Source organism: Diuraphis noxia, unplaced genomic scaffold, assembly GCF_037042655.1.
Source record: "Diuraphis noxia isolate RWA-SAM2 unplaced genomic scaffold, SU_Dnox_SAM2 contig0002, whole genome shotgun sequence".
In the NCBI taxonomy this organism is placed as follows: domain Eukaryota; kingdom Metazoa; phylum Arthropoda; class Insecta; order Hemiptera; family Aphididae; genus Diuraphis; species Diuraphis noxia.
This window is the reverse complement of record NW_028301712.1, coordinates 17,205,025-17,231,979: the sequence shown is the minus strand read 5'-3', so window position 1 is coordinate 17,231,979 and position 26,955 is coordinate 17,205,025. Positions and strand designations below refer to the sequence as shown.

Genomic DNA, 26,955 nt, shown 5'->3' with positions numbered 1-26,955 from the left:
TACGAGAATGCTGATGGTTTAAAATACAAATAATTAAGATTCTAATTTAATTTAATTTAGTTATAGTTTAAAAATTTATAATTAATTTGTAAAGAGATCATTTGTTTTACTTATTGTATAATAACATACATACAAATAATGCAAACAAGTTAATCGTGGTGTTGGCCACTATCCATTGGGCCATTTGTGTTACTTTGATCACCTTGGCACAGAATACTGTTGCATTAGTACCTATTACCTGAAAGCAATACAAATCAACGATTCCTTAAATTATATTATCTTTAGTATTTTTATGGTTGTTGTTTTAAATAAAAACGAATAATAATAAATATGGTATAAATTAGCTAATATTTAATAAATGGAAATAACTCGCAAAACTTAAGATTTAATACTATATTATATTGGATATATTTTATAAAATGGATATTTATACATTCTACAAAATAAAAGAAACCATTATCAATACAATATATTTTATTATAGGCTTGGTGAGGCGCGGTCGTACGCTCAATCTGCGGAAACGCACTGAGCGTACGTACCGGTCGCAGTTGCTAGCTCCCGGATGGGTGACCACCCGGGATTTTTAGCAACATATCCTTGCCACACATACACAAACACGTGTTACAACCCTACCCAATTAAAAACCTACAAACAAACATACAAAAATAATCCCTACCGTACCACCCCACACCCAATGGCCTATGTTGCCGCGGGTTCTCCTTACAATAAAAAAAAAAAAAAAAAAAATATATATATTTTATCGACAATATTATTATAATATATGACTGAGACTTGGGTCTTGGAGTAAATAAATATATAAAATTTGATAGTTTAGCACAAAACTGGAATATCTGGGGAGGTTTTAAATTTGAATTCAATGATATAAAATCATTGAACACTGTTATGGATTTTACACACAACACAAAATAAAACGTACGCACCAATTGAATATTAAAATAGTTAATGTATTTATTATTAAATTGGTAGTACAAATTTTAAGTATAGCAACAAATTGTTAATCTAACACTGGCCATGCTACGACTGATTGACTATACCTGTGTGTTATAGTGACAATGCACCGTGCCACATCAAAAACCCTTATTCAGCGGATCCCACGGTAGCAGCTTCGTCCGACACACACTCTGCATTATGATTTTAATGAAATACTTCTATATATATGTTATTAAAATATATAGGTAGATGTATAAAAATAAAATATGTAATATTCATGGGTTCTTAATAACACGAAAAACGAATCTGAGGGAAGACGGTCCGCCAGCCTGTATTAGTAACTACTTAGTATATTTGTTGATATTATTGGTATTAAATTAATTTACTTCACTATACAGTAGGCACTATAGGATGAATTAATATTTTCCGAAAAATTGTATTTGAAAGTATTATTTAGTGTATAAAATATAATAATATACTTAGTAAATATACTAGTTTTCATGTACCCACGATTTAAAAAAATATTTTTAAATTACCTACAATAAAATAACTTAATTTGCTATACTCTGTCTAAATTTCTAATGTAAACAAATTGGGATTTAAAATATTTATTAAAAAATAACTGCGTTGTCCGTATAATTTGTTAGATTTTATGATTTCAGTATGAAATACTTATAAGAAATCTTGTCTTAAACTTAAATCCATAAAAAATTTGAACATTTTATACATTTTTAAGTACAGCATTTTATTAACCTTGTTTTAAAACTTTATCGTCTATGGAAAATGGTCATCTAAATATTTAGTGAAAATTTAAGTATTTAAGGTAATTAGTTTTTTAGTTACAATAGACTGTTTTTCACAAAAATTCTCAATTGTCTTTATTTTTTTTTTTTGATTTTTCTTGACACTTTTTTAATCAGCTGGAAATTATTTACCTTCCCCACAATATCAACTAGATTCACTTTTATATCAGAAAATATGCTGATGTAAAAAAAATTGAAGCGTTATGACTATCATAAGGTTATGTCAGATACGAAGAAAACATAACATACATCATTCTAAAATTAATGAATTCATTACTACGCTCAGAATTTAAAATATGAAAGTGAATGTTGTTGATTTAATTATTTTATACGACGGCGATTTAGATATGCAATTTCAATACAATTCAGACGAAAATGGTAAAATATGTCATCATGATTATTATTATTTATTATGTTGGTATAATATAAGTATATTACATCATGTTATATAATTTATTGTTGGAAATTCATATCTATGATTAATATTATGTTACCGTTTATTAAGGTTGTGAAGTTTATTGGGTTATTTTTCAATCACCTTGTAAGTGTGTACCACTCAGATGAGTCTTGTTAAGAAAATGTTAAGAAAACACAAGATTTTCAACGAATCCCAAATCACATAAACATATATATATATAGTTAACCAGAATATAACCCGCTTACAAGTTAAATGTAAGAATAAATCATTTGAATTAGTAGATACTTAAATTTTAATATTTTACATTAAATCAAAAATATCAAAACATTAATTACCCAGGTGCTGCACAATAGATCAAGATCCAAGGAATGATCATCATATTCGACAAGTAAACATCACTCAATAGTACTTTATAGTAGTATCAATGTTGGACTATTAGATATTTTTTAATCAATTCGCGAATTATAAGACAAAAATAATAAACTACTTTTCTTAGTGTCTACAGCCGTGTTAGATCTAATGTAGGCTACCCTATACACACGCATAATTTATGCGTAGCTAATATTCTAGAATTATTATCTTAGTTATTTTGATTACATAATAATCGAATGGCTTTAACAACTAATTAGTCATCCGTGTTAAAGTAAAAAGGTGACTGGCAAATGTGTACCGCAATACTAATTATTTTAGTGTTGTGTCTAATACTGGACTGGAAACAGATACAGTAATAACTCTTAGCAACATTACAGTCCATAAATATTGTGTCTATAGTATGTTTTGTTATTTAATGAAATATTAAATAAGTTTGTGGATGTATGGTGTTTTAAGTCAATTATGGTTCACAATTCTCATAGATAATTAAGCTATAATATAGTTGTAGTTAAAGTTGGACGAAAAAGGTGTTTAAAACCTATCTTCTTTATACAAATTTATGAATGCGATACATAATAATAATAATAATTATATGGTAAAAATGAATATTATTTACATGCATTAAAGTAAACAGTATCAACTATAAATATATTTCTGTTAGTAATTTATGGTTGTTTGCTCGTGCTATGTTGGAATATAATGGTAATGCATTGTATAAACATATTTTTTGTTAAAATAAAGACAATATTTGTCAAAATTGATAGTAATTATGTAAAACCGTTGTAGGTATTTAATTTTATAAATTTAAAATTTAAAACATTTGTAGGAATAATTTATTCATAAATACTATAATTCTATATAGGTATTGGGATTTATTACTTAGAATATTTTGTAAAACTACTGACGTTAGTAAGCGTATTCATTAATTTTTTTATTTAAGTTTGTTGAAATTATTTACAAAATGTTTAATTTATATCTATGCTTAGTTAGTGTTATTTTAGCCCCAATGGTATCTTCGAAGTAAGTAAACATATTATTATTTATTATTTTTGTCATATGATAACATAAATTATTTGAATTTTTAGAATTTCTTTAATATCTTTTGAAGGAAAAACATATTTGAATGGCCAGTACGAAGTCAAAGTACCTGATAATTTTAATATAAAAAATGGTATTTATATATTCTAATTATATTTATTTTAATTATACTTGAATAATTTAATATAGCCATATAGGTATTTACGACTTGATTTACTAAAAATACAATTTTTGTATATTCTATTAAACCTATATATCGTTAATATTTATAAAAGTATTATAGAATGATACATTTTAAGTATACATAACTGTATAAACATTTAATATATATCTATGTTTAAAATGTCATTATAATTACATATTTACATACATTTAATTCTTTCATAGATATAATTTTCAATCACTTATGATGGTTATATACAAACAAAAAAATAGTTAACAATTTTAAGATTATAATGAAAAAAATAATTTTAGATCACATTTATTTATTTGATACAATATTGTATAATAAACATATATAAATGGATTACAGATATAGCACTTAGCGTAGTTATGCACTGAAAGTCTATGTTGTAGCATATATAAATGAATACATTTTTAACGCAAAATAATTAAATAAATAACCGTGCTTGAAGACTATTTAAAATAAGTATAAAATCCAAATAATCACAATATTAAAATGTCTATCTATTAGGTTTTTTCAAAATGTAATCTGTATTTGGTTTATTTGTTAACTACCTATTATATTTTTACTTCTTCAGTTCTATGTATATATCACTTATTATGTAAGAGTAATATAAGTAGTGTGTTTTAACTTTTTTGAGTTTATTTGAACACTTTTTATAAACCATTTGTAAGTAAAATAATTTGATAGATTAAGAATATGCTACATCAGCATGTGTTGTCTCCATCTTACAAGTGCAAAACAGCAAATTTTACGCTCAGATCACGTTTTGCTCCATCAGTTTAAAATTTAGAGGGAATTGACCTTTTATAAAAATTAAAGGGAACATTATTTTTGAGGGCTTCTCATAGGATTTTTATTTAATTTTAATTTTAAAGCGAGTTATGTGTATTTTAAAATTGTAAATTGTTTGTTTATCTTAAAATACTCATAACTCAGTTTAAAATTAAAATATAATAAAAATCCTATGAGAAGCCATCAAAAATGATGTTACCTTTAATTTTTATAAAAAGTTACTCACTCTAATTATTTAATTATAGATTAAATACCTTTTAAAAGAATCTATGTAAATACAAACTTGTAAAAAAATATATACTAATTATTATATTGTAAATTATCAATATATATTACATATGTTTATGTAGTTTATATCATAAATATTTTACAATATGGTAAATTAATAAACTATTATTTTTTTTAACCTTTTTAGAAATTGTAAATGGTCATAGCCAAGGATTGAAATTAATCATTGTAAAAGAATTGAAGCTTAACGAAAGATTATCTCTTGGAGAGCGATTAAAAAGATCAAATGATATATTAGCTAAACAGGAGATGGAAAAAGTGAAAAGTTTAGAAGATCATGAAATTGAATTGGAGAAATTGTTAAAAACAATAGAGGAGGAACCACTCGAAAACTTGAGAAATGAAAATAAAGTCCCACAGGAAACTCTAAAACGTGAGAAACTTATTATTAAAAAAATGCCGGAACAATAGTATTCTCCAGGTAACTTTGAAATATTGTATTATAAAAATATACTAAATTTTTTTTGATTGATTTTTGTTCGTGAGTTTTTATTTAGATGAGTGAATGTTCAAAATACAACATTCAATCGTATATATCATACAAAATACAATTAAATTATATCAACTAGGCATTTAATACATTTTGTTGTTCCATATAAATTATTTAATGAATTATATACATTTTTAAATTTAATAATTTCAATTAAAATGCATTTTTGTACACATATTTATGCATATTATTTGAATGAAAATCATGTGCATAAATGTTTGCATATTTCGTACATTTTTAGTTCATATAACTCCGTGCACTTATATTTTATAATAATAAAACCGTTTAACTACGCTCGCCGCCCACTATCATTTTGATAACAAATCCACTATCATAAGCTAACAGTGGGACAATGCGCACAGTAGTGGACGCTAGTGGTGCGCTGCGCTGCACTGTGGGCACGAACAATATGTATGTTGTAAAGTGCGTACAAATATAAAATGAAGACATGAACACAGCACATCAAAACTATCAAATCTTCATTATATTTATAAATTAAACATGTAAACCATTGTAGGCTAATAAACCTTTGTATTTGAAGCCTTTAATTAATAAAAAAAAAAAAAAAAAAAAAAAATATATAAAATAATTTTTTTTTATCTAATTACAAATAATTGAAATTTTAGAGAATTTTAATCAGGACAGTCCCAAGGAGGTGGTATGCCCTGGCATCTTAACCAGGGTCAGCGCTTTTCCTTTCCAAAATTATACATAATCGTAAATTGTTGTCATTTTTAACATCTTTAACAATGCAAATAGTTAAAACGAAACTTTAATAATTGATTGATATATATGTAAAATTACGATTTATATAAGTATCCTTTGCTTATTTTTATGAGTATATGTAAAATATAATAATTTAAATATGTTCACAAATTTGCAGAAAAATTGAATTATTTAGTTTCGTGGTGTTGATACGTTGGTGGTGTCGCTCACTGAAGTGACACTTGCCCAGGGGGCCCACCCATGGCAATTAGGACTCTTGCTGTGAGGGGGAGGGATTTGTCCATGTATATCAGTGTCCCTCGACTATCCCACATTCAAACAGCGCTTATGCGATTTGGGTTGCCTGTATCCGGTTGAAGGATGTAGTAGTAACGTGACAGATATAAGTTGCGATAACGACCGCGACCGTTGAATCTATGGATTAATAACATTATTATAATCTGAATAATGAAATACGCCAATAAACTATTTGGCCACTTCAATATCGGATCGGTAAACAATTTGAAATCATCCGGAGGATACAATTATTACTAGCTATCTCGGACCATAATTAGCTACATTGCAAAAGGTAGGCAACTAAATGTGCACGCGTGTGATCAAACAAATCTTAGAAGATAATGGGAGCAAAAGTGTTCTATATCCTAGATAATCTATTAACCATTGTCACTTACGATAATTCTAGTGTAATGATATTATACTATAGAAAATTCACCCACCTTTATGGATGGAGGAATTAGTATTTATTTGTGTTAGTTCGATGTGCCAGTGGTTTGTGAAGATTGAATTGTGTTACTTTGTTAATTTTTCGTTTGTGCTGCAGTACCTATCTTGTGTGATACCTATACTTCTATAGTTTACATATTTAACTTAATTGTATACACTCTTGTGCTTCAAGTATCAATATAGAGTATGGATATTTCTGTTCGAACATGGTGACATTATCAGATATTTAGACATTAAGAATCTAGTGTTTGGTATTTGGAGTAAGTACAATAAACATGACAATTGAATGACCGATGACATGACCTTATTTTTGGCTTATTTTTTTTATATCGATTGAGTGACAAAGAAAAATTATTAAAATAAAAATGTATTGTAATTTGTATTTAATATTTACTATGTATTGACCATGTTCAATTTTATGTAACAGATTGTAAATAAAAAAAAAAAAAAAAAAAAAATGTATTGACCATGACCAATAATATCGATACTCTTGTTTAAAAATTTTTGTATACTCTTGTATAAGGATTTATGTACAGTATTTATTTTTATTTTGTGAATTTTTTGTAATAAGTGTTAACACTAGTCGAAATGGGTATGCCAGAAAAAATGGTTAACCAAAGAGTTAGGAAATAATGTGTCAGTGGCCTAAGGAGATAATAAGTGCTGTAATATTTCGATGGATCTCCCTCATCTAGTGTTAAAAAAGGTCCACGGGTTACGGACTCTTCGAAAAATTCTTTGTTTGTGTTGATCTACATACACTGCAGCATACATTGTACCAAAACATCCGAAATCCGTCAAGGCGTTTAAATAAATAATAATATATTAAATTATTTACAGATATTTGAGAGCTCTGAATACATGCGTCGCCTCACATCTATCTCTTAGGCACAGCTCACTGCGTAAATGATTTCTCTGGTGCATTTATTCATATTGAAATTTTGACTACACAGTGGAATAATTATTTAAAAAAAAATAATAAAAGGGTGTACCATAGTAACGTCACGTGAAACCATCACAAAAAATTGTGAAAGTAAAGGAAAAGTGGGAAACCAAAGATTGTTTTAGTAAGTATTTGACGTAAGTAGTCAACATAATAGGTTATAGACGCTTGGTGCGAGGTACTGGTTTAGATCAACCAAATGCACTAAATTGTGTTACAAAGTACTAATTTAATCGACATCTATATCAGTAATTAGCGAAGACTAAAATATGTGTCACAATGTTTGTTTCTTACGGACGCATGTGATACACAACATATTTTTACGGTTAATAATATTAAACTAATTTGTTTTTGCTGGTTGCTTTAAAGTTTAAGTACTAATAAAACGGTATCTGATAATCAAAGTGCTTATATTATATTATATGAATATGGTGACATCGACCTTATCAGACATTTAGGAATCAAAAATCCAATCTTTGGTGGTAGACAGTAGACACATTACTCCACTATACTATGTACCACTGTTAGTTGGTGTACGAAAAACACGACCGATCATATGTACCCTGTTCTTGGGTGATTTTGTTTTGATTGGCTCATACTCGTCTCTTTTGTACAAAAATTATCATACAGATATAGAGTACCCATCTCTTTATTGTGGATTTTCAGTACTAATTTACCATTCGTATAGCGTGTACCGGGGAAAATAGTTAACGGAGGAGTGAGTAGTAAGGAAAATTACGAGTATCATTGAGCAAAGCATACAAGTCATAAGATCAAAATAAATAATTTAAGCTGTTTGGTATTTTGATAATTTAAAATTCTTGTTGATTTTCATCAATTCGTAAAGAAATATAGGTATTATAAAAATAATCTTAAGACTTATTTTTTTTGAATAAGTATTGTTATGTGTTGATCATTTTCAGTTGTTCGCCAAATATATAAGCATAACGCGTTAGTAAACCGTAATTAATTAAACAGTAATTCGTCATGAGGTTTATGCTATGACGTAGAAATACTATGTGTCTATGTGATTACTGATTATAGATAACATGCCAGTTTTTTTCTTTTTTTTTAATAATTAAAGTTTTACAGATTATAATCATCTAAACTTAGGGATACAGAAGGAAGTTTTTGACATTTAGTATATCCGATCATGTTAGCGGTATAAGTAAGAACTAAGTTTTTTTGATGTACAGAAAAATAAAAATTATCACATTACGAAGTGATTTATTTACAATTACACAATTATATAAATTATATAAATTAGATTAATACATACATACATAATTACAAGTTTATTGATTTAAGATGCCATGGGGACGACTACGTAGGAGTCTGCGATTGGTTGGACGAATATTCAGTCTATAATACTGCAAACCATTTGCTTTTTGCAATAGACTGAAGAAGCTAGTTAGTAATTAAAAATCTGTGTGCAGTGCTTCATTATAAACAAACCAAAGTTCATTTCAGATTACTTGTAGGACTTTAGGGCTTGATTTTTTTTTATGTGAGTCGTAGCATATAATTACCCCAGACCGGGGTGGCATATAAGATTAGAGGACGAATGATTTATTTATATAAAAATTTAAAGTAATAAGCACTTCCAACTGAATGAAGTTTAACGATTAATTAGTGGTTATAGTACTTTAAAACGTTGATAACCTTGCTGTAATTTGAGAGATATGTGTGGATTGCAAGTGAGTTTTTTTAATCTAATATTACTCCAAGGTATTTGATATTATGATACTAAGCTATATTTTGTCCTTTGAACTTTAAGGTGTTGTAGTTTTTAGTTCTACGTAGAATGAAAAAAACCGCTGAGCTTTTCGATGAGTTGAGGAAAATTTTCCAACTTTGTGTCTATTTTTGAACTTCGTCGATATGACTTTGGAGGTTTTCTATTACCTTTTCTACTTTATCAGAGCTAGAATATATAACACTATCGTCCGCGTACCGAGCTATTTCAGTGTTCACTGTTTTGGGGAAGTCGGATATGTATAAGTTGAAAAGTATTAGAGATAGTTTTGATCCTTGTGGTACACCTGTATTAATTTGTTTGATATCCGAGTTAGTTTCATATAATTTGGACGGTAAAACTGCGTGAATAGAGAAAGGATTTAATGATGTTAAAGATAGCTGTAGGTGTGTTAAGGCATTTCAGTTTGTATTGTAGTCCGTCGTGCCAGACCTTATCGAACGCTTTTGCTATATTTAGGAAGACTGCTTCGGTGTGCTTTTTTTTCGAACCTATTATTTTTGTGTTCTGTAATATGGAGAAGTTGCCAGTAACACGGGGGGGGGGGGGATTTTTTTGGATTTATATTGTGTTAACAACATATATGTACGTATTAAAATTACAAAAATACAAGTGACTTGGAAAGTGGTGCACAACTATGTCTGAAGGATATATTGGCCCGCTGGCTGTCCATACATATAGTATATATATATCGAACTAATAATAAAACTAATTAGAAGAATTCCTGTTTATGGCTGTAGAGTAAAATATAGATAGTGAATAGTTTTGATTTGTTGAAGATATGACCGACGTTGTTAAAAATAAAAGTGATCTCTTCGGTAAAAACTATAAAATAATTATAGTTTTTGAAACAGTTGTCTTTAAGCATATTGAAAAATTCCATAGTCAGATTTTGAATATTTGCAGTTAAAGAAAAAAGGGGTGAGCACTGAGCATGCTTGGTGAATCACCCTACAAGAGTATTATGTTTTTAACACACCGACACCATAATAATTCGAACTTGAAGTATCTGAGTTTTTATAGCTTATAAAACTATATAAGGAAATTACTATAATTAACAGCTAAAGTGCTGCAGATATAGATAAAACGGACAATATTAGCATAACGTGTTTATTTTGATATGAACATGACGTAAGTACATTAAAAAAAAGAATTATTTATCACATCTGATCGTCTACAATTTATCGTACTTAGATTGTCGCTGGATGACTATTAATGCGTGTGTACCTATATAACTTTATTTCCCGCCATATACGCATTCACAATTATTTTAAACAACGGTTTTTGGGAATCAAAAACCAAGCAAAAGTCGTTTTCGAGTTTTCATATACGAACAGACTCGAGCATCAGGACAATATTGATTCATATTCGCAGAACTTGAAGAAAGAAGGACATTGCCACCGTAGATAACTGAAAACGCGTGAAAAAGGTACCATCAAAATATTTTTAACTGCATTTTAAAACTATTTCAACTCACCCGAAGTAAAGGAGATCGGTTTTAAGTTTAATATGTTCAAGTATTGTACGCCAACACTGCTGGCTATTTTGAAGGGATAAACTGTAGCAAAAAATATAACTTGAGAACGACTTATTGTCGTTATGACATCGTATCGTTTAATACGTCCGAAAACATGTCGACGATATAACTATAAATAGATGTACATAAGAGTGTATGATATTATTATTGTATTTCACAGACTAATGTTGAAAGCTGTTGTACCTAAGCAGCAGTCAATGACACAATTATAACATATTTATATGGTTGTTATGCAGTTGGATTGTTTTCAGAGTATTGTAACGATAAGATTTTTTTCTTACAATATCGAACCCTCCGGAATAGCCGGCAAGGTTGGCGTATAATACTTCAACGAGTTGAACTTCAAAAAATTTCTCCTTCTCTTTGGGGTTTTTCGGCTGAGTAGAAAATGTGATTTAAAACATTTCGATACAATCTTCTTTAATCGTTTTGGCGCATTTACTGTCCTTTTATCCACGGAAGAAATGCCTCTCATCTCATTAACGGTGTTGCGATTATTGACGAGGTGCGCGAGATTGTCAGTGTTACTTTTTGTGAGTCCATTTCGATTCACACGATATGGTGTACCTAGGTACAAAAAATAAGAGTAATACTACGTAAGAAAAGTGTGCTTATACGTTAATAAAGGTTCTCTACGTATTATTTTTACGTTATAAAAGTTTACTTTACAGAGTAAGTACTACTAATAAATTCCGACGATTTCAAAATGGTTTCCGACTTCATTAAGTTTTAATATGAAAATACAATAAATTATATTGTGTTATAAGTTATACTTGTATAACGATTTAATTTCATGGCAGATTTTATTGAATTGTCTGTCATCTTACGCACCGTATTGGTGCTATTTAATAGTGCTTGTAACTCCTTTCTGAATTTTTCCATCATTTACAAAAATGATTGACTTTCTGTATTATGTACCTGCTATTGAAAAAAAAAATTAAATATTTATTCATTAATACTAGTATTATGTTTGTAATTTGTATAAATAATTCAGTATTTAGTAAAAAATTATGATTAGAAAATCATGTAATTTCCCGGGCATTGTCTTTAGTGCTCAAAATTACTTATTTATGAAATGACATAATATTATTGTTAGACACGTATATTTTGCACTATAGTTTGACACAATTTCGTCTTTAAATGGCGTTATTATCAAGAATATATTGTCAACATAGTTCATGGGTGTAATATCAATAAAAGAAAACCTAAAGGTACTGAAGCCAATTGTTTCACTCTACATACACAAGCTTCACCATTCAATATTTATTTTAGTGTAGTACCTACTCTATAATGACTTTCTACTATTCCAATATCAGCATATTATATTAAAGGTGTATAAACATAAAATATATTTAAAATAAGTTATGAAATATATTTTATTGTAAAAATGCTGCTTGTTCCTAAGGAATAAATCATCATATTTTTATATTTCTACCTACCTTAGTCAATTTCGACCACATAAGCTTGAATTCCAAAAATGTTTTAACTTTTTAAGAACTGTAAAACTATGTATTGTTATTTATTATAAAACTTTTTTGGTTGCTCTTAGAAATACAAAATATTTAGTGGTTATGTACACCACGATATACGAAAAATATTATTATATTGGTATTAAAATTATTTAAAATATTACACAATATTTTATATTTAGGTGGCTAGGTATCATCTTAATAATATGAGGTGCATAATAAAAATTGAAATATAATGATAACGAATCGAAGGGAAATGTTTCACAATTATTACTGTTATAAGTTTATTTATACAAGATACATTATATTACAGTTGAAAATATTGTATTTCTACGAATTTCTATGAATTTATTAATATCTTTGAAAGAATTTGATGTCACATCATAATTATATATTATGTTATTATTATTACTATTATTGAGTTAAGAATTACTGAAAAATACTTAAACAGTATAGTTTAGTAGGTGTCTATTTATTATTTAGAATATACATACAAATAATATTATAGTTAATAAATAATATTTTATATCCCTATTTGTCAATTTTTTTTTATTAAATAAAGCATTAGCCATCAAATACCTAGGCATTTTACATATATGGGGCTATTAGGAAAAAAAATAACGTGATAATAAAATATTATTCAAATTATAAGTTACTGTGCAACATGGAAAACAATGTTACTCGTTAATTTAGATGTTATTTTTACAATTCGTTACGCAACTTAGGCAAACGCAAACTTCATTAAACCTAACAGGACGCTACATCCGCATGTGTTGTCTTCGTTTTACAAGTGCGTAACATACCAAATTTTACGCTCAGTAGATCACATTTAGCTCCATCAGTTTAAAATTTAGTGTGAATTGTCCTTTCATAAAAATTAAAGGTAACATTATTTTCGAGGGCTTCTCATAGGATTTTTTATTAAATTTTAATTTTAAAGCGAGTTATGTGTATTTTAAAATTGTAAATTGTTTGTATATCTTAAAACACTCATAACTCGCTTTAAAATTAAAATATAATAAAAAGCTTATGAGAAGCCTTCGATAATAATGTTGCCTTTAATTTTTATAACAGGTCACTCACTCAAAATTTTAAACTAACGGAGCTAAACGTGACCGTCTGAGCGTAAAGTTTGCTATGTTGTCCACTTGTAACTAGTAGATAGACATTTTAGTATTGTAGTTGTTTGGATTTTATACTTATTTTAAATAGTCTTCTAGTGCGATTATTTATTTTGCATTAAAAATTTATTCATTTATGTATGCTACAACATAGACTTTCAGTGCTTAAGTGTTTAAGTGCTATACAGATATAGATCTGTAGTCCATTCATATATGTTTACCATGATCTGCTGAGCTATGTTACACACTTGTAAGATGGAGACAATACATGTGGGTGTAGCGTCCTCTCAACGGTCTTTAATTTTGTTAAACGTCTGTGCCAGTGGTTGGCAAAGACTAAAATGTACTATACTGTCAGTTTCTCACGTGTGTGATGGTGGGTGTTTCAAGTACCAATATAGTGGTATGTGAAAATCACACGTGTTTTATATAATTTCTGAATACGATTCCATTGACGAGGAATGAAGAATCCAGTATTTGCAGGTAGTTGATTAACAATTTATACAACGACTAATGATGTAGACATATACCCTGCTGTCTTTGGATGGGTTTTTAAATATACCTATTCACTTTGGAATTTATATGTATTATGTATATATATAATAAATAAATCATATTAAATTATATTTTATTTATAATTGACATATTCTGATATCCTAATTACCCAGTTCTCGGTTAACTATTTTTTTCGATATATTCTATACGACTGGAGTTAACACTTAATATAGAAAATGCACAATACAGGGATAGGTACTATATATATTAAACACTAATGATATAGGTAAGTCCTCCCACTTTTTTTCCATCTGTCCTGTTAAAGTAGCGTTGAGTTTTTTGTTTTGGTTATATGTATAATTATCTATTGTAATAACATAGTTAACGTACACAAAACACTTTGTGTTTTATTTAATAATTAATTTCGTATAGTTGGTACATTTGTAAATTTATTACAGTTCATAGATTTTATTTTAGATTTCTTCAATGGTAAAATGTCGAGTAAAGATCATCTTAATTGGTGTTTCAAACTTAAAATGTCTAAAAAATCTTAAAATAATCGAATTTTTATTTTTATTAAATAAGTATTTATATAAAATATTTTACTAACGATAATTATTTTAATTATTCTTAAATTACACATATGAAAATTAGTAATAATAATAATCATAGCAAATATCAATAACCATAATAATCATAATAAAATTAAAATATTTCTTAAGTTCATACAATAAATTATTGTAATTGATGCCATTATTATCTAACGGCCAGTCTCAGGCATGATCATTCGATGAACTTTGCTCAACAGATTATAAAGAAGTAACGTTAGTCAAGGTAATTAATATTTTTGATTGATGAGTTGCTATGTATAGGAAAAAAAAGTTAAAAGTTATAATTAATTAAAAATTAACTTAAAAGTTAATATTAGAAATTGCTGATTAAGATAATTTGCTAACCAAATATAACATGCCTACTGTTCAAAAAAATAAAGCTCAATATGGCGTATAACTTAATAATTTTATTATACAATTATTATTTGTTAATAAAACTAGATATTTATTCGAAAATATTTAAAAAATAATTCTGAATTAAGATTGGTTTACCAAAAAACAAGTTGAAATCATCTGTATAATTCAGTATTACATGTTGGCAGAATATATAAATAATAATATCAGTTTTAAATGTACTTTTTCAAGCACGAAAATATAGTATGTTTAAATTATGTATAACTATGCTATTTAATGTTTTATTAAAGGAAAATCCTTATTTTATTAGCCTTATCCATAAACTATTTATTTTAACAATAATATAATTTATTTGTACTCAAACAATGAAAACTATGAGTCACAATATGGTTCATATATTGAGAGGTTATCTAATTTTATATATCTTTATGACTTAATATATTATTTCCTATCTTTCAAATTATAAACACTCCATAAATTAAATTTGTGGCAGTTAACAAATATTATTTTTGACTACAATAATAAAAGTTTATAGTGCGAATCACTTAAAATGCAATAAATGTGTAAGGTATATGTGAGTAAACCTATTATTAAGTAGTTAGATAATACAACTCAGAATAAAATAAAAGCAGACAGGTTAATGTTGTTTAGTTTATTTGATATTACCTATGGTAAAATTATATTTAAAAGTTACTCCTAAGAGTTTGTAACTTGCAAACATTTTCGTTATTTGGCTTGAATATTTTTTAATTGTATTAACTAGTTTACTAATTTTATATAGTCGATGATTATAAAATAAGTTGATTAACATTTAAAATATTATATTTATCAATATGGCACTAAATGTAAGTTTCAATATTCTACAAAATTTAAAAAATTTAATTAACAGTAACTTCAAATATTTAGTTAAATTTGTTTTATTTTTTAAATAATTAATACAGAAAGACGACGATGAGACTAAAAATGTTATAACAGATGCATTAGATAGGCATAACTTCTACAGAAAGAAACATAACGTGCCTCCTTTGGAAATCAATTCAAAGGTTTGTAATTTTATATTAATACTTTTTAGTAATTGAATAATTTACTTACATATATCTCACCTGAAATACTTTTTTTATGCTAAAATTATTAAATATATAAAAAAAAAAAATGTAAAATGTATAAAAAATAGAATTTATAGTGTTTGATACAATATAATGTAAATATTCTATTCATATACTAATCAAGGATTTTTTTTTGTGGGGAAGAGGTGTCATTGTAAAGATGACGAGATTATATAATTATTTTTTAAGGTGTTTTAAAGTAAATATTACAGAATTAGTGAGAAAAAATTTAACATTTACTTACATTTTTGAAGTAGGTATATCACTATTGATTTGTTGAGTAGTTACGAAATAATAGCTAATCTAACTCAGTAATTATGTATAATATATAATAACCAATTTTCATTCTAAATGAAAGAGAAATTTATAATTTATGTAACGTCTCTATTTTTATTCTAAAATATTTAAAAAAAAAATGGTATCTACTATCTAGTATCTATACTATAATAACATGTATTGAATTTCATTGTTTTAAATTATTTATTATATTTTAAAAATGGTTAGGTTAGGTATAAACTTAATACAACTGTTTATAATAAAATATAAATCATAATAGTAACTTCTTAATCCATTTAACAATAAATAATTTCACTTCAAATTTTCATTTTAATATTACTTGTTTTGTATAAATATTTTTTTCAGTTAAACGACATTAGTCAACATTGGGCTGATGAACTGGCTAAAAGAGACGTAGCGTCACATCGCCCAAATAATGCCTATGGTGAGAATATTTACATCATTAAGTCAACAGAACAAGTAACCGAATTGGGCATTAAAGCAGTAAATAGCTGGTATAATGAAATAAAATATTTTGATTTTCAAGGATCAAACGATGACATGGCTGCTTCCACAAGAGCTTGTAATTTAAAAATAATCTTTGACTATTTCCTGTCTTAAACATTTTTTCTTATGAGTAATTTAGAAATTAATTTATTAAACGTTTAAAACGTAAAATTATTCAATTTTTTAGATTTATTTTTAATAGTAGTGTTCAACATTTGAATTATTTTTGTTTTTAACATTCGTTTAATTTGCTTAAAAAGATATTTATTTGTTTAGTTTAACTATCATCGTGAATTGTGATATACAGTTTCATCAATGAAATTATATGATTTTTGGTTTTTAATTATATATTTTGTATACGTTATTGCTAATAGGTTTTAGTACATTCAATAGATACAAACACAGAAATAAACATTTTAGCAATAAATAGATTGATACATTTAAATATTTTATAATTTTAATGTAATTTCTAAATTAAATTAAAAAGTAGAATATACATTATACACGTATAAAAATAAATATATTTTCTCGTTACTTACCGGTAATTTATGAAATTCAATAATTTCATTATTTTTTTCAGTTCACTTTACTCAAGTTATTTGGAAGGACAGTAGTGAGCTGGGCGTTGGTGCAGCCAAAAGTTCTAAATCTGGAAAATTATACGTAGTGTGTAATTATGACCCACACGGAAATATTAGATCGCAATTTAAAGATCAAGTATTGCAAGCATCAATTGTTCCATGATCAGATGAGTCACAACTAAATTAATAAATGTATACACACTAAAATATTATATTCAAATCGATTCTTGTTTGGGAGATAAAAAAAAACACGATCAACAATGTTGTTTGAATTCAATTTTAAATTTTAATTTCATATAATAATTATTCAATAAAGATAACTTTACGCTAATAAGGCTTTTAGTTATGTCAATACAAAAGATACAAGGGTTCGAGAGTAAGATAATTAGTCTCTATTATTTATCATTGTTCCCACAGTTGAACAATATCGCATGTACCAAAACGTCAGCGTGTGATATTGTACTCGTAGTATAAGAAAATAATGCTATCACATTAATACATATTTAATATAATACGACAAATAGTCTATGACTTAAAATATAAATATACATGTACATACATTTATCGATTAAGTCTACTTTGTATGATTTTCATACATTGATATAATGTTATATAAATAGAGTCATAAATATATAGGAACTAAAGTCTAGACAAATTTCATCACCATGGCGATGTCCTATATATAAAATGTCTACAAGTTTAGTTAATTTTTTGCTTTGAGTTTAACGAACGACAAGATATACCTATAGGTATATATTTATATACCTACCTATTGGTATTTTTAATGTATTTTTTTCATTTTCGTATACTATAATAATATTTTAGTATAACACTCACATCAATCGCGTATTGACAAATCAAATGGTCCCAGGTTCATGTGTTCACCAATGACACAAAAACTTGCAAAATTTACAACATCAGGTATACATTTTATGAACGTCAACAAGAAAATAAAAACGGGGCACGATATATATATAACTATAATAATACAATAAAGCGTGCAAGTAAGAAAATATGTATACAATAATATCTTAGTTTATAACAATTAATACAATATAAAGGGAGGTACATCACTGATTTAATTTTGGGGTTTTCTAATAGAATCGTATACCTACTTTATTGTTTTAGTTTATATCTGTCTGGTATGCACTCTACAATGGCAATCAAACCCCTCATTTGTGTCAACAGCTTGAGTATTATTTTTCAATAACCAGGACCATGGAAAAATAAATATACAATCGTTAACATTATCTAGATTCTAGGACAATTTAAAAAAATCGAATTCCATCATCGTAATTAAAAATAATGTGCTAACTTGTAACACAATAGGTAGAAATGTAATTCATCGTCTGTGAATGAATGGATCTTGAAACACGTAAATAACAGTATTGAAACATTATAGTTATTTTAATTATATCTCGGAGTATTATCAAATCCCGAATGTCCATTTTAACATTGTAATCAAACCAAGAACAGAACTATGGAAAATATAAATATTTTCCCCTGTTTTTAGTAGATATAATATTATCTAGAAATATTTTTTCTTATTGTAATTATATTTCATTTAAATTATTTAAAATCGATACACAAAAACGTATTTAACATCTGCCGAAGAATATTGTAAACTGAAATCAAAATTCGGAAGTTGGAGTCAATAATTGTTTATCCTCACAAATCGTTTACATAATTATAATATTACTTTAATCAAAATTAATAATTGTGGTTACAATAAGATATTTACCAACACAGAGAATATTATGACGCAATATAAACACGGTGCATGATGACATCAATAATGATATGGTTATTGTTTAGTGAATAGAATATGAAAAATAATAAAATATATATATGTATATATTTCAATGTAATAAATCGCACGTAGATAGTCATAGCACATAGATAAGTCATATCGCCGAAAACTAATTGCTTGAAATGCATCAAATTTCGAAATATTTGATTGATATGTGTTTTAATGGTACCTTTATATGCATTTTTATATTGTTATGGTGAAAAATGTGGCTTGGAAAAGTTTTTGTTTTATTCGGAGTAACTAGATGGGTTTTATAGAAAAAAGTAAGAACCAATTATAGTGAAATAATATACTCAAATGTACTCGTCGCGTGTTGCAGTTACTCTTGTGTTGACGGAAAATTTCGCTTAGAAACAAAATCGTACAACCCTGTTTGTTGGTAATAAGGATCATCTCAAAAAAAAATAAAAATAAAAAAAATACCATTTCGCCGCCGACCGACGCTTCGTATGTACCAATCTACCTGTTTATTCTTTACCCTACGAGTTCCGTATAAGTCCCCAATCCTAACCGAATGAAATTGTATTCTCATTGTAGATTTTTTATACTTTTACATTTTTATTATTATACACATATATAGGTACATATAGTAGTTATGTGTATATTTATTTTGGCACATAATCGTTTTGATTTCCCACGTGACGGTGCCATAATTGCAGAAAAACATCGACTGCGTTCGCTCATCTTCACATACAAATAAAATATAATAACGGTGAATGTGAAGACTGCGTAGAATGTGATGATATTTTGTTACGGATATGTTGTATTTTTATCTTCAACAAATATACAATAACAGTAAAATATTGTAATATGAATCTGCGTACGCATTTATATATATGTGTAGACATTAGAGTTACCCATGAAATGCCAAGTCGGGATTTGAGTAGGATAAATCACAAGTTTTTATACATTACACACATTTTTCTTGTAACGATTACGTAAACATTTTTTCTTCTTCTTAAAAGTCGAAAACTCGTTTTGAAATATTTGCATGAGATTATTGTCTTTATTTACTTATTCGGTAGGTACCTATTTGTGTTTAAAGTTGATAAAAAACGAGAACAGTTATTTAATCACAATAATCAATATCCCTAAATGAATAATCTCATTATCAACGGAAAAAGGCGTGAGAATGGTTTAGTTCAGCTGCTCGTAATATTTTCAATACTGACGCCTCGTACCTAATAAAGTGTGAGTATTGTGTATAGGTATGTAGTGTATCATAAACAAAATAATTGTCGTGGTTGTCGTTGTCGTTGTCATTGTTGCTCGCGTGTGATGATGTATTTTATTATGATATTATATTATACAATTTTAGTAGGTAATATAATATCGGTGGACGGATGTGGAAGCAATCGGGAAGAACGTGAGTGACGTGCGTTCACAGCCACTTGTTGCGAGCGTTGTTGCTCTTCCGTTTGCCCCACATCAAGTTGTATCATACAATCGTGCCCTGCAAGTGTTCGTGCGACGAGTGCGGCGACATGACCGGCGACGGCAACGGCGGATGGTGCAATGACGGTACTGTCACCATGCTTGTGTTGCTGGACATGCCTGGCGAGGACACCTCTTCCGGCGGAGTCACCTCCAGCCCGATGCTGCCGTTCAGCGCGATCTTAATGGCACTGCCGCTCATCTCGCTCGGGTGCAGCTGCAAACAGACAACGGTGGCCGGCATGAGCGTCGTCGTGCAGGAGGCGTTTGTCACCGGCCGAATCGGGTCAGTGGGTGTCGTAACGGCGGTGGTGGCGGGTTTGGGGTGTAGGCGTTAGTTAGGATGGTGGAGGGCGGTGGTGGTTGGGGTTGAAGGGTTGTGGCCTGAACGTGTGCTGTACATGGTATATTACGGAATAGTTTAAAGTGGTGGTTTTTTGTGGAGGTAGTGGGGATGAAGGTATCTAGTCATTAAAGTCGTATTATTTCGTTTGATATGGGCTGTTGCGTGTTTTTTATTTTTGATGCAAGACACTCGCTTTCTTAGTCAATTTTGTTTTTTGTACAATTGTAGAAATATACAAGTCTGAAGTATGTAGTACTTACACTATATTTTTTTTGGGTTAATTTAAAGTTCATTAAAGAGTGGAAACTAACGAACAATAATTACATTCTTCAAAATATACTGAGTGATGCAGTGGCGCATACAGGTGTTTTAAGAGCACGTACAGTTAAAAAAAGTTAGTCAACTACCCACCCAAATTTTTATTTATAAAATATTTCACTTATTAATCACTGTAATTCAAGGAATTATTGGTTATAGACTAGCTTATGTTATAAATTTATAAAATTCCCTGTGACACCTGCAGTAATATACAACCGCCCCCTCGAGAACAAATATAGTTGCATTATACTTGTTAACTTTCCTGGGCGCCACCGGTCGAGTGAAGATTGTTGTACCGAAATTCCTACAGCTTTAGTTTTTATTTTATTTTCATCAGAACTCATATCTCATTTGTTGCAAAATATTTAATTAATAATTTATTGTAGTAAAAAACAAAAAAAGTGGTAAGTCGTGGATGTCGATCTGCTGTACAGTAGATTAAAAGTGGGTTACTGTAATGGATGGAATTAAATTTGAATACATATTCATAAGCCATGACATATTTGATATAATATCATTGTATACGAAAAACGATTCTGAGCGGAGACGGTTTATCTGTCTAGGCAGTGGCGGCGTGATAGGGTGTTTCATGAGGCAATTGCCTCACGACCGATTAGGTGGTGGTACCTCCTTGAATGGATATTAAAATACACATATTGTCAAGTGGTCAACTAATACTATTTATAATAATTATACAATGATTAGGATAATTTGTACCTCATGGTTACTGGAAAGTGGAAATACACTATGTGTAGTGTGTACAATAACGTGGTATCGTGGTAACTGAACGAAACCGGAAACACTATAAAGTTGTATCGTTATTATTTTATTAATATATTATAAAATATAAGTTATGAAGCGTCTGTGTGATAATATTTAGGTGGTGGTGGTCGAGCATATATACTTGCCTCATGAAATAAAATAGTTCACGCCGCCACTGTGTCTAGGAAACATTATAGATTATTAAAAATGTTCAAATCTCAGATTTAAAAAGTCGCTCAAATTTTTTGAAAATTTTACCATGTAAGGCTAATATAAGAAAGCAGCCCAAATTTCAAGTTTTCACTAATGTTTTTAACCGAATTACAATAAAAAAACTCCCAAAACTAAAATGTCTATAAATAGCTCAACAATTTCCGAACTCTGAACCGTAAAGAACAAAATGCAAAATACAACAAAAAAGATCTTTTGTTATTTTTCATTTGAAGCAATATTTCTGGTAGAAAATGTCATCCGCAATTATTTGATATTATGAAATCGTGAAATCGTACGTTTTTTCTCCTTTAACCGTTTTTGTTTCGAGTGCTGTTTCGAATATCAAAAAATGACCTCTTTAAAGTACCAGCTCAAGAATATGACCTTTCGGAAAAGATGCTACTCTTGATACTTTTGAGCAAGTTTACTAAGAAGAAAAGTGTTTACAGAATAAAAAAGAAAAAGAAATAAACATCATTGTAAAACCAATACATTCCTCGTTCCGCTCAGAATCTAAAATTATAACTGACAAAGATCGATTTTTTTGAAAACATGTAGGAACTATCATACAATAATGTTACTAACAATTAATTCTACTATACAGATATAAATAGGTAGTATCATTTATTATAAATATTGTTATAATAATAATAATAATAATAATAATATAATATAATTAATATTATAATTATCGGTATTTATAATCAATGGTAATATGCAGTGTACAAAATTGACTGTGAAAACAAACGTAGTACGTCAAATGGATAATTCTAAGTGGTAAATAAAATAATATTCTACTTAATATTATCGTTATAAAATAATACTGATTAGCCATAAAAATTATAAGCTCGTACACCGTTAATAATGATGATTTAGTTGCAGTCTACTTGATATTATTAATGTTTAGTGTGTTATCAATACAAAAATACAATGATATTATATTTTATGAAAAGTAGTTTACTGAATGTCAATATTAACTATGTAGAGAGTATACTATAGATTACAATATACGCATGCGTCGGTGGCGATGAAATCAAAAGGTCCCGTCTCGGGTCGTTTGTGTGTATCCACGTAATGACCTTATATGCATTTGGCAAAAGCCATTGTAGAAACCGTGTGACACAAATTTCAAAGCGGGTATGTGGGTTGAAGTTTTTTTTCTGGTTTGAGCATATACACGAACGTCCCAAAGACTAAATTTAAATTTAATACAGCGGGCGGCATCAAAGTCGCCCACGGTTCGAAACGCGGGTGAACGATTAAATTAAATGACGAATACAATGAGTACAAGGTACGTCACGACAAAGTCGGAAAAATAACAAAAATCCAGACGTAACAGCTGTGATCTACCCGCATAAAAGGAGCTTTTGAGTGCAATCTCTATAGTTCTAATTTCAAGCCGTTGTGCATAATAATCATTATGGAGGCTAGCTGAAATAACTACAATGTTACCTCAGACCGCCTTCGCGCAGTGACGATATTTCTCATTGATCGAGTGCTTTGGCTTACTTGCATACTGGGTCTACGTTCATTAGCGATTGACCCGATGGGAAAGTGCGACACTCCTAACTCTTCGAGGCTGCTCTTCCGGTTACACGTCATGGAAAGTCCTTGTCTAAGCGAATTGGACCGTCTCAACAGTATGTCGTCGACTACACGTAGAGAGTTGGACCGGGCTCGGAGGGCGCTGCCCACCGTCGGGCTGTCCGGTAATGACAGGCTGTTCGCTTTGGTGGTAACCAACGGCGGTGGTCTGGTCATGAACGGTGGGAACGCCATACTCGATCCCCTCCTCGAACCGAAGCCCAGTTGTCCGATTGTTGAGTTGAAACTTATGTTGGACTTCCGACGACTGTTGTGTCTTTCAAACGTTTTCTGTGCCGAAAACGGACTGGGTCGTAGAATATACCTGAAAAAAAAATACGACGGTCAAAAATGAAACGACGCCGTTTAACTGTTCTGAAAACGAATAATACTCTATGCAAGTGAAAATCAATATTGACATTTGTGAGAGAATATAACAAAACAAATATATTTCATGTTTAATTATAAAAACGAGATAAAATCGTGCCATTCACAATATGCATTTAAAGCGTGGCTTACACAATGTCACCCTCTTCGAGTTTGAGGTCACAACTAGGGTTGATAATGACGTATGATAGACTACTCCGTTTCTCGCTGACTTCTTCGTGATCGACGGCAGGTAAATTCAAACTGTCCATTCGAGATCTGACCAAGTTTACTATTTCTGCTCGCTCGATCAAATTGTCATGGTTATCCCGGGCGTCATCGTGCATGTTAATTGAAAACTGTGTAAATATATCAATCACAGGGTTTTTTATTAAAAAATAATAATGGTATAGCTGTGTTAATTGCATTGCGATATGGGTAAATTACAAATTGCGCGTGTATGCGATCAATCTAAATTTTAGTACAATGACATGAACTCTATAGATGGGGTAAAATAAAATGTAGGGTTATTTCTCTGAAACAACATGTATTTATTTCAGTGAAATATATCTACCATATTGCAGCTTTAATATCTAAATTTACCTAGTAGAAAGATTTATTTTTACTTCTACATTATTTTACGAAAAACTCAATGCTTATGATGAAACGTATAATTATTTAATCAATAGGTACTTTAAATGTAGGTACATAAGTTACATATTAGGTATTATTATTATTTTAAGAAGAAGAGATATTAAATAATATTAATATTAAGTCTATACTGAAAAAAAATTTGTAAAATATTAAAATATTATAATTTCACTACCTGCCTAATTAAATTAGGTTAACTGTTTTATATGAATTATTCACAATCTTTAATTTTTACCTCCTTCTTTTGAAACAAAATATTAAATAATCATTAATCGGAATGATTTTATTATTCGATAAATAATAATTGAATTGTATTATTAATTAATTGGCATATCTTTAAGTCAAGGATGGAGTAAAAGAAAAAGATCATTAAGTTAATTTTAATTATAATTGAAGACAGAAATTATGAGTGACGCATGTAACTTTCATATAGGTACTAAAATGTCTGAGTGTCACTTTCACTTTTGTACAATTTAAATCTGTGCTTAAAAATAATAGAGTTTTATAAATATGAGTGAAAAAAAGGGTTTAATTTTAATTTAACGTTAGAAATTGTCTGCTCAATCGGTATCAATTGACTATTAATTATTTTCACTCTATAATTTGAATGTAAACTTATCAATATTAACACGCAGTTAATAAACAAATAACTAAAAAAAAGATGTACAATTTTAAAGTAATTTTACAGTTTATTTTTAAATTTAAATACTTCTATTTTGTCAATTAAATATTCTATCTAAGTACTAGTTTATAAAAACTGTTGTAATAGAATCTACTTATTATCAGACTAAGATTTATAACATTTTAGCACAACCGTATACATAAAGCACATTTGAGATAAAATTTCAAGTACATATAATATATTATTGTAAATATATGGAATAATTATATTGTGCAATCGTATTTAATTTGGTATGAAGATAGATAGGTATAATATTTGTTATGATATGATATGACTCAAGCAATTCTAACAATATGCTTTTAAATAATTGTATGACATGCATTATTACATTTTTTTTCAACATTCAAGATAGTGGCTTTCAAAATCTACCTATAACATTCAACATTATGTGAAATATAATCCTAATTAATATTACAATACTAGGTATATATTAAGCATATAAAACTGTACTACGTTTCCCACCATCGTAAGACTAACGAAATATATTTTTATGTTTCATATATTTAAATTAACTTTTGAGTTATAATTATGATGTTGTGTTACACTGGTCAAACGGATCTGACGGCCTTATCAAAAAGATTAGAATATTTATTTTGGTCTACATAATAAATATATAAATATATTTTGAAATTTTATTTTATAATTGAACGATATAACATAGAAATATATATTATGTAAATCAAACACCAGTATTATTTTTTCATGTATCATTTTATATTTTCAAAATATTGTACTTTTAGAATTTGAGATTATGATAGAAAATAATATTTAAATTAATTCTTAGATAATAAAATTTGAGCTGCCTTTTCAATTTGTTAATTTTATGAACCCCTTTCAGATTTTATAGTTGAATTCTTTTGGGTGCCCGGCCATTCTGGTATAAAAGGAAATGAAATAGCGGACTCCATTGCAAAATCCACCTCCTCGTTCTGCTGTCCTTCTCCAACTCTAATTCCCTGGACCGATTTTTGTCCCTTATTAAAATACCATATTTATAATTTATGGCGCAACCAATGGAACAATCTAGCCCCCAATTATGCCTCTTGGTACAAAAATATCTCACCATCTATCCCCTCTCATCCTTGGTTTCACAACCTCAAATTAAATCGTAAAATAATTACCTCTTTTTCACGTCTAAGATTTGGACACACCTTACTACCTTCTCACTCTTATAAACTTTCTCTCAATGACTCTCCTTTATGTATGTTCCACGTTCACGATCCCATGATTTGTGATATCTCACAC

General features: G+C 28.6%; 4 protein-coding genes across 4 annotated transcripts in view; 2 read left to right on the top strand and 2 right to left on the bottom strand.

Annotated features, from left to right (window-relative positions):
• The first annotated feature begins 3,418 nt into the window (after positions 1 to 3,418).
• On the top strand, positions 3,419 to 5,321 carry LOC107163821 (uncharacterized). Its single transcript, XM_015511412.2, has 3 exons — positions 3,419 to 3,564; positions 3,630 to 3,715; positions 4,977 to 5,321. The coding sequence occupies exons 1-3, from the start codon at positions 3,506 to 3,508 to the stop codon at positions 5,258 to 5,260; spliced, it is 429 nt and encodes a 142-aa protein (XP_015366898.2). The 5' UTR covers positions 3,419 to 3,505; the 3' UTR covers positions 5,261 to 5,321.
• Positions 5,322 to 11,202: 5,881 nt separating this feature from the next.
• LOC149058167 (uncharacterized) lies at positions 11,203 to 17,604 on the bottom strand. Its single transcript, XM_089218920.1, has 3 exons — positions 17,503 to 17,604; positions 11,798 to 11,945; positions 11,203 to 11,591 (listed from the first exon to the last, which is right to left on the bottom strand). Exons 2-3 carry the CDS (start codon positions 11,907 to 11,909, stop codon positions 11,302 to 11,304), a joined length of 402 nt encoding a protein of 133 aa, XP_089075046.1. The 5' UTR covers positions 11,910 to 11,945; positions 17,503 to 17,604; the 3' UTR covers positions 11,203 to 11,301.
• On the top strand, positions 15,718 to 17,878 carry LOC107163900 (Golgi-associated plant pathogenesis-related protein 1-like). The gene is made up of 4 exons (XM_089218919.1): positions 15,718 to 15,919; positions 16,016 to 16,117; positions 16,823 to 17,039; positions 17,544 to 17,878. Exons 1-4 carry the CDS (start codon positions 15,908 to 15,910, stop codon positions 17,705 to 17,707), a joined length of 495 nt encoding a protein of 164 aa, XP_089075045.1. The 5' UTR covers positions 15,718 to 15,907; the 3' UTR covers positions 17,708 to 17,878.
• SLO2 (slowpoke 2) overlaps positions 17,806 to 26,955 on the bottom strand; it is a 198,300-nt gene continuing 189,150 nt past the window's right edge. The window contains exons 27-29 of the mRNA XM_089218918.1: positions 24,531 to 24,736; positions 23,880 to 24,336; positions 17,806 to 21,005 (exon numbers count right to left, since the gene is read on the bottom strand). Coding sequence (XP_089075044.1) covers positions 20,793 to 21,005; positions 23,880 to 24,336; positions 24,531 to 24,736 — 876 coding nt within the window. The 3' untranslated portion in view covers positions 17,806 to 20,792. The remainder of the gene's footprint in view (positions 21,006 to 23,879; positions 24,337 to 24,530; positions 24,737 to 26,955) is intronic.

Excerpts from the sequence above, each read along its gene's own strand:
- LOC107163821 (XM_015511412.2), top strand. The coding sequence starts at position 3,506 with ATGTTTAATTTATATCTATGCTTAGTTAGTGTTATTTTAGCCCCAATG. Across the intron at positions 3,565-3,629 it reads GCCCCAATGGTATCTTCGAA|AATTTCTTTAATATCTTTTG; the intron begins GTAAGTAAACAT and ends TTGAATTTTTAG. Across the intron at positions 3,716-4,976 it reads TAATTTTAATATAAAAAATG|AAATTGTAAATGGTCATAGC; the intron begins GTATTTATATAT and ends TAACCTTTTTAG.
- LOC149058167 (XM_089218920.1), bottom strand. The coding sequence starts at position 11,909 with ATGATGGAAAAATTCAGAAAGGAGTTACAAGCACTATTAAATAGCACC. Across the intron at positions 11,592-11,797 it reads GAAATTAAATCGTTATACAA|GTACACCATATCGTGTGAAT; the intron begins GTATAACTTATA and ends TTTTGTACCTAG.
- LOC107163900 (XM_089218919.1), top strand. Across the intron at positions 16,118-16,822 it reads CTTTGGAAATCAATTCAAAG|TTAAACGACATTAGTCAACA; the intron begins GTTTGTAATTTT and ends TATTTTTTTCAG. Across the intron at positions 17,040-17,543 it reads GGCTGCTTCCACAAGAGCTT|TTCACTTTACTCAAGTTATT; the intron begins GTAATTTAAAAA and ends TATTTTTTTCAG.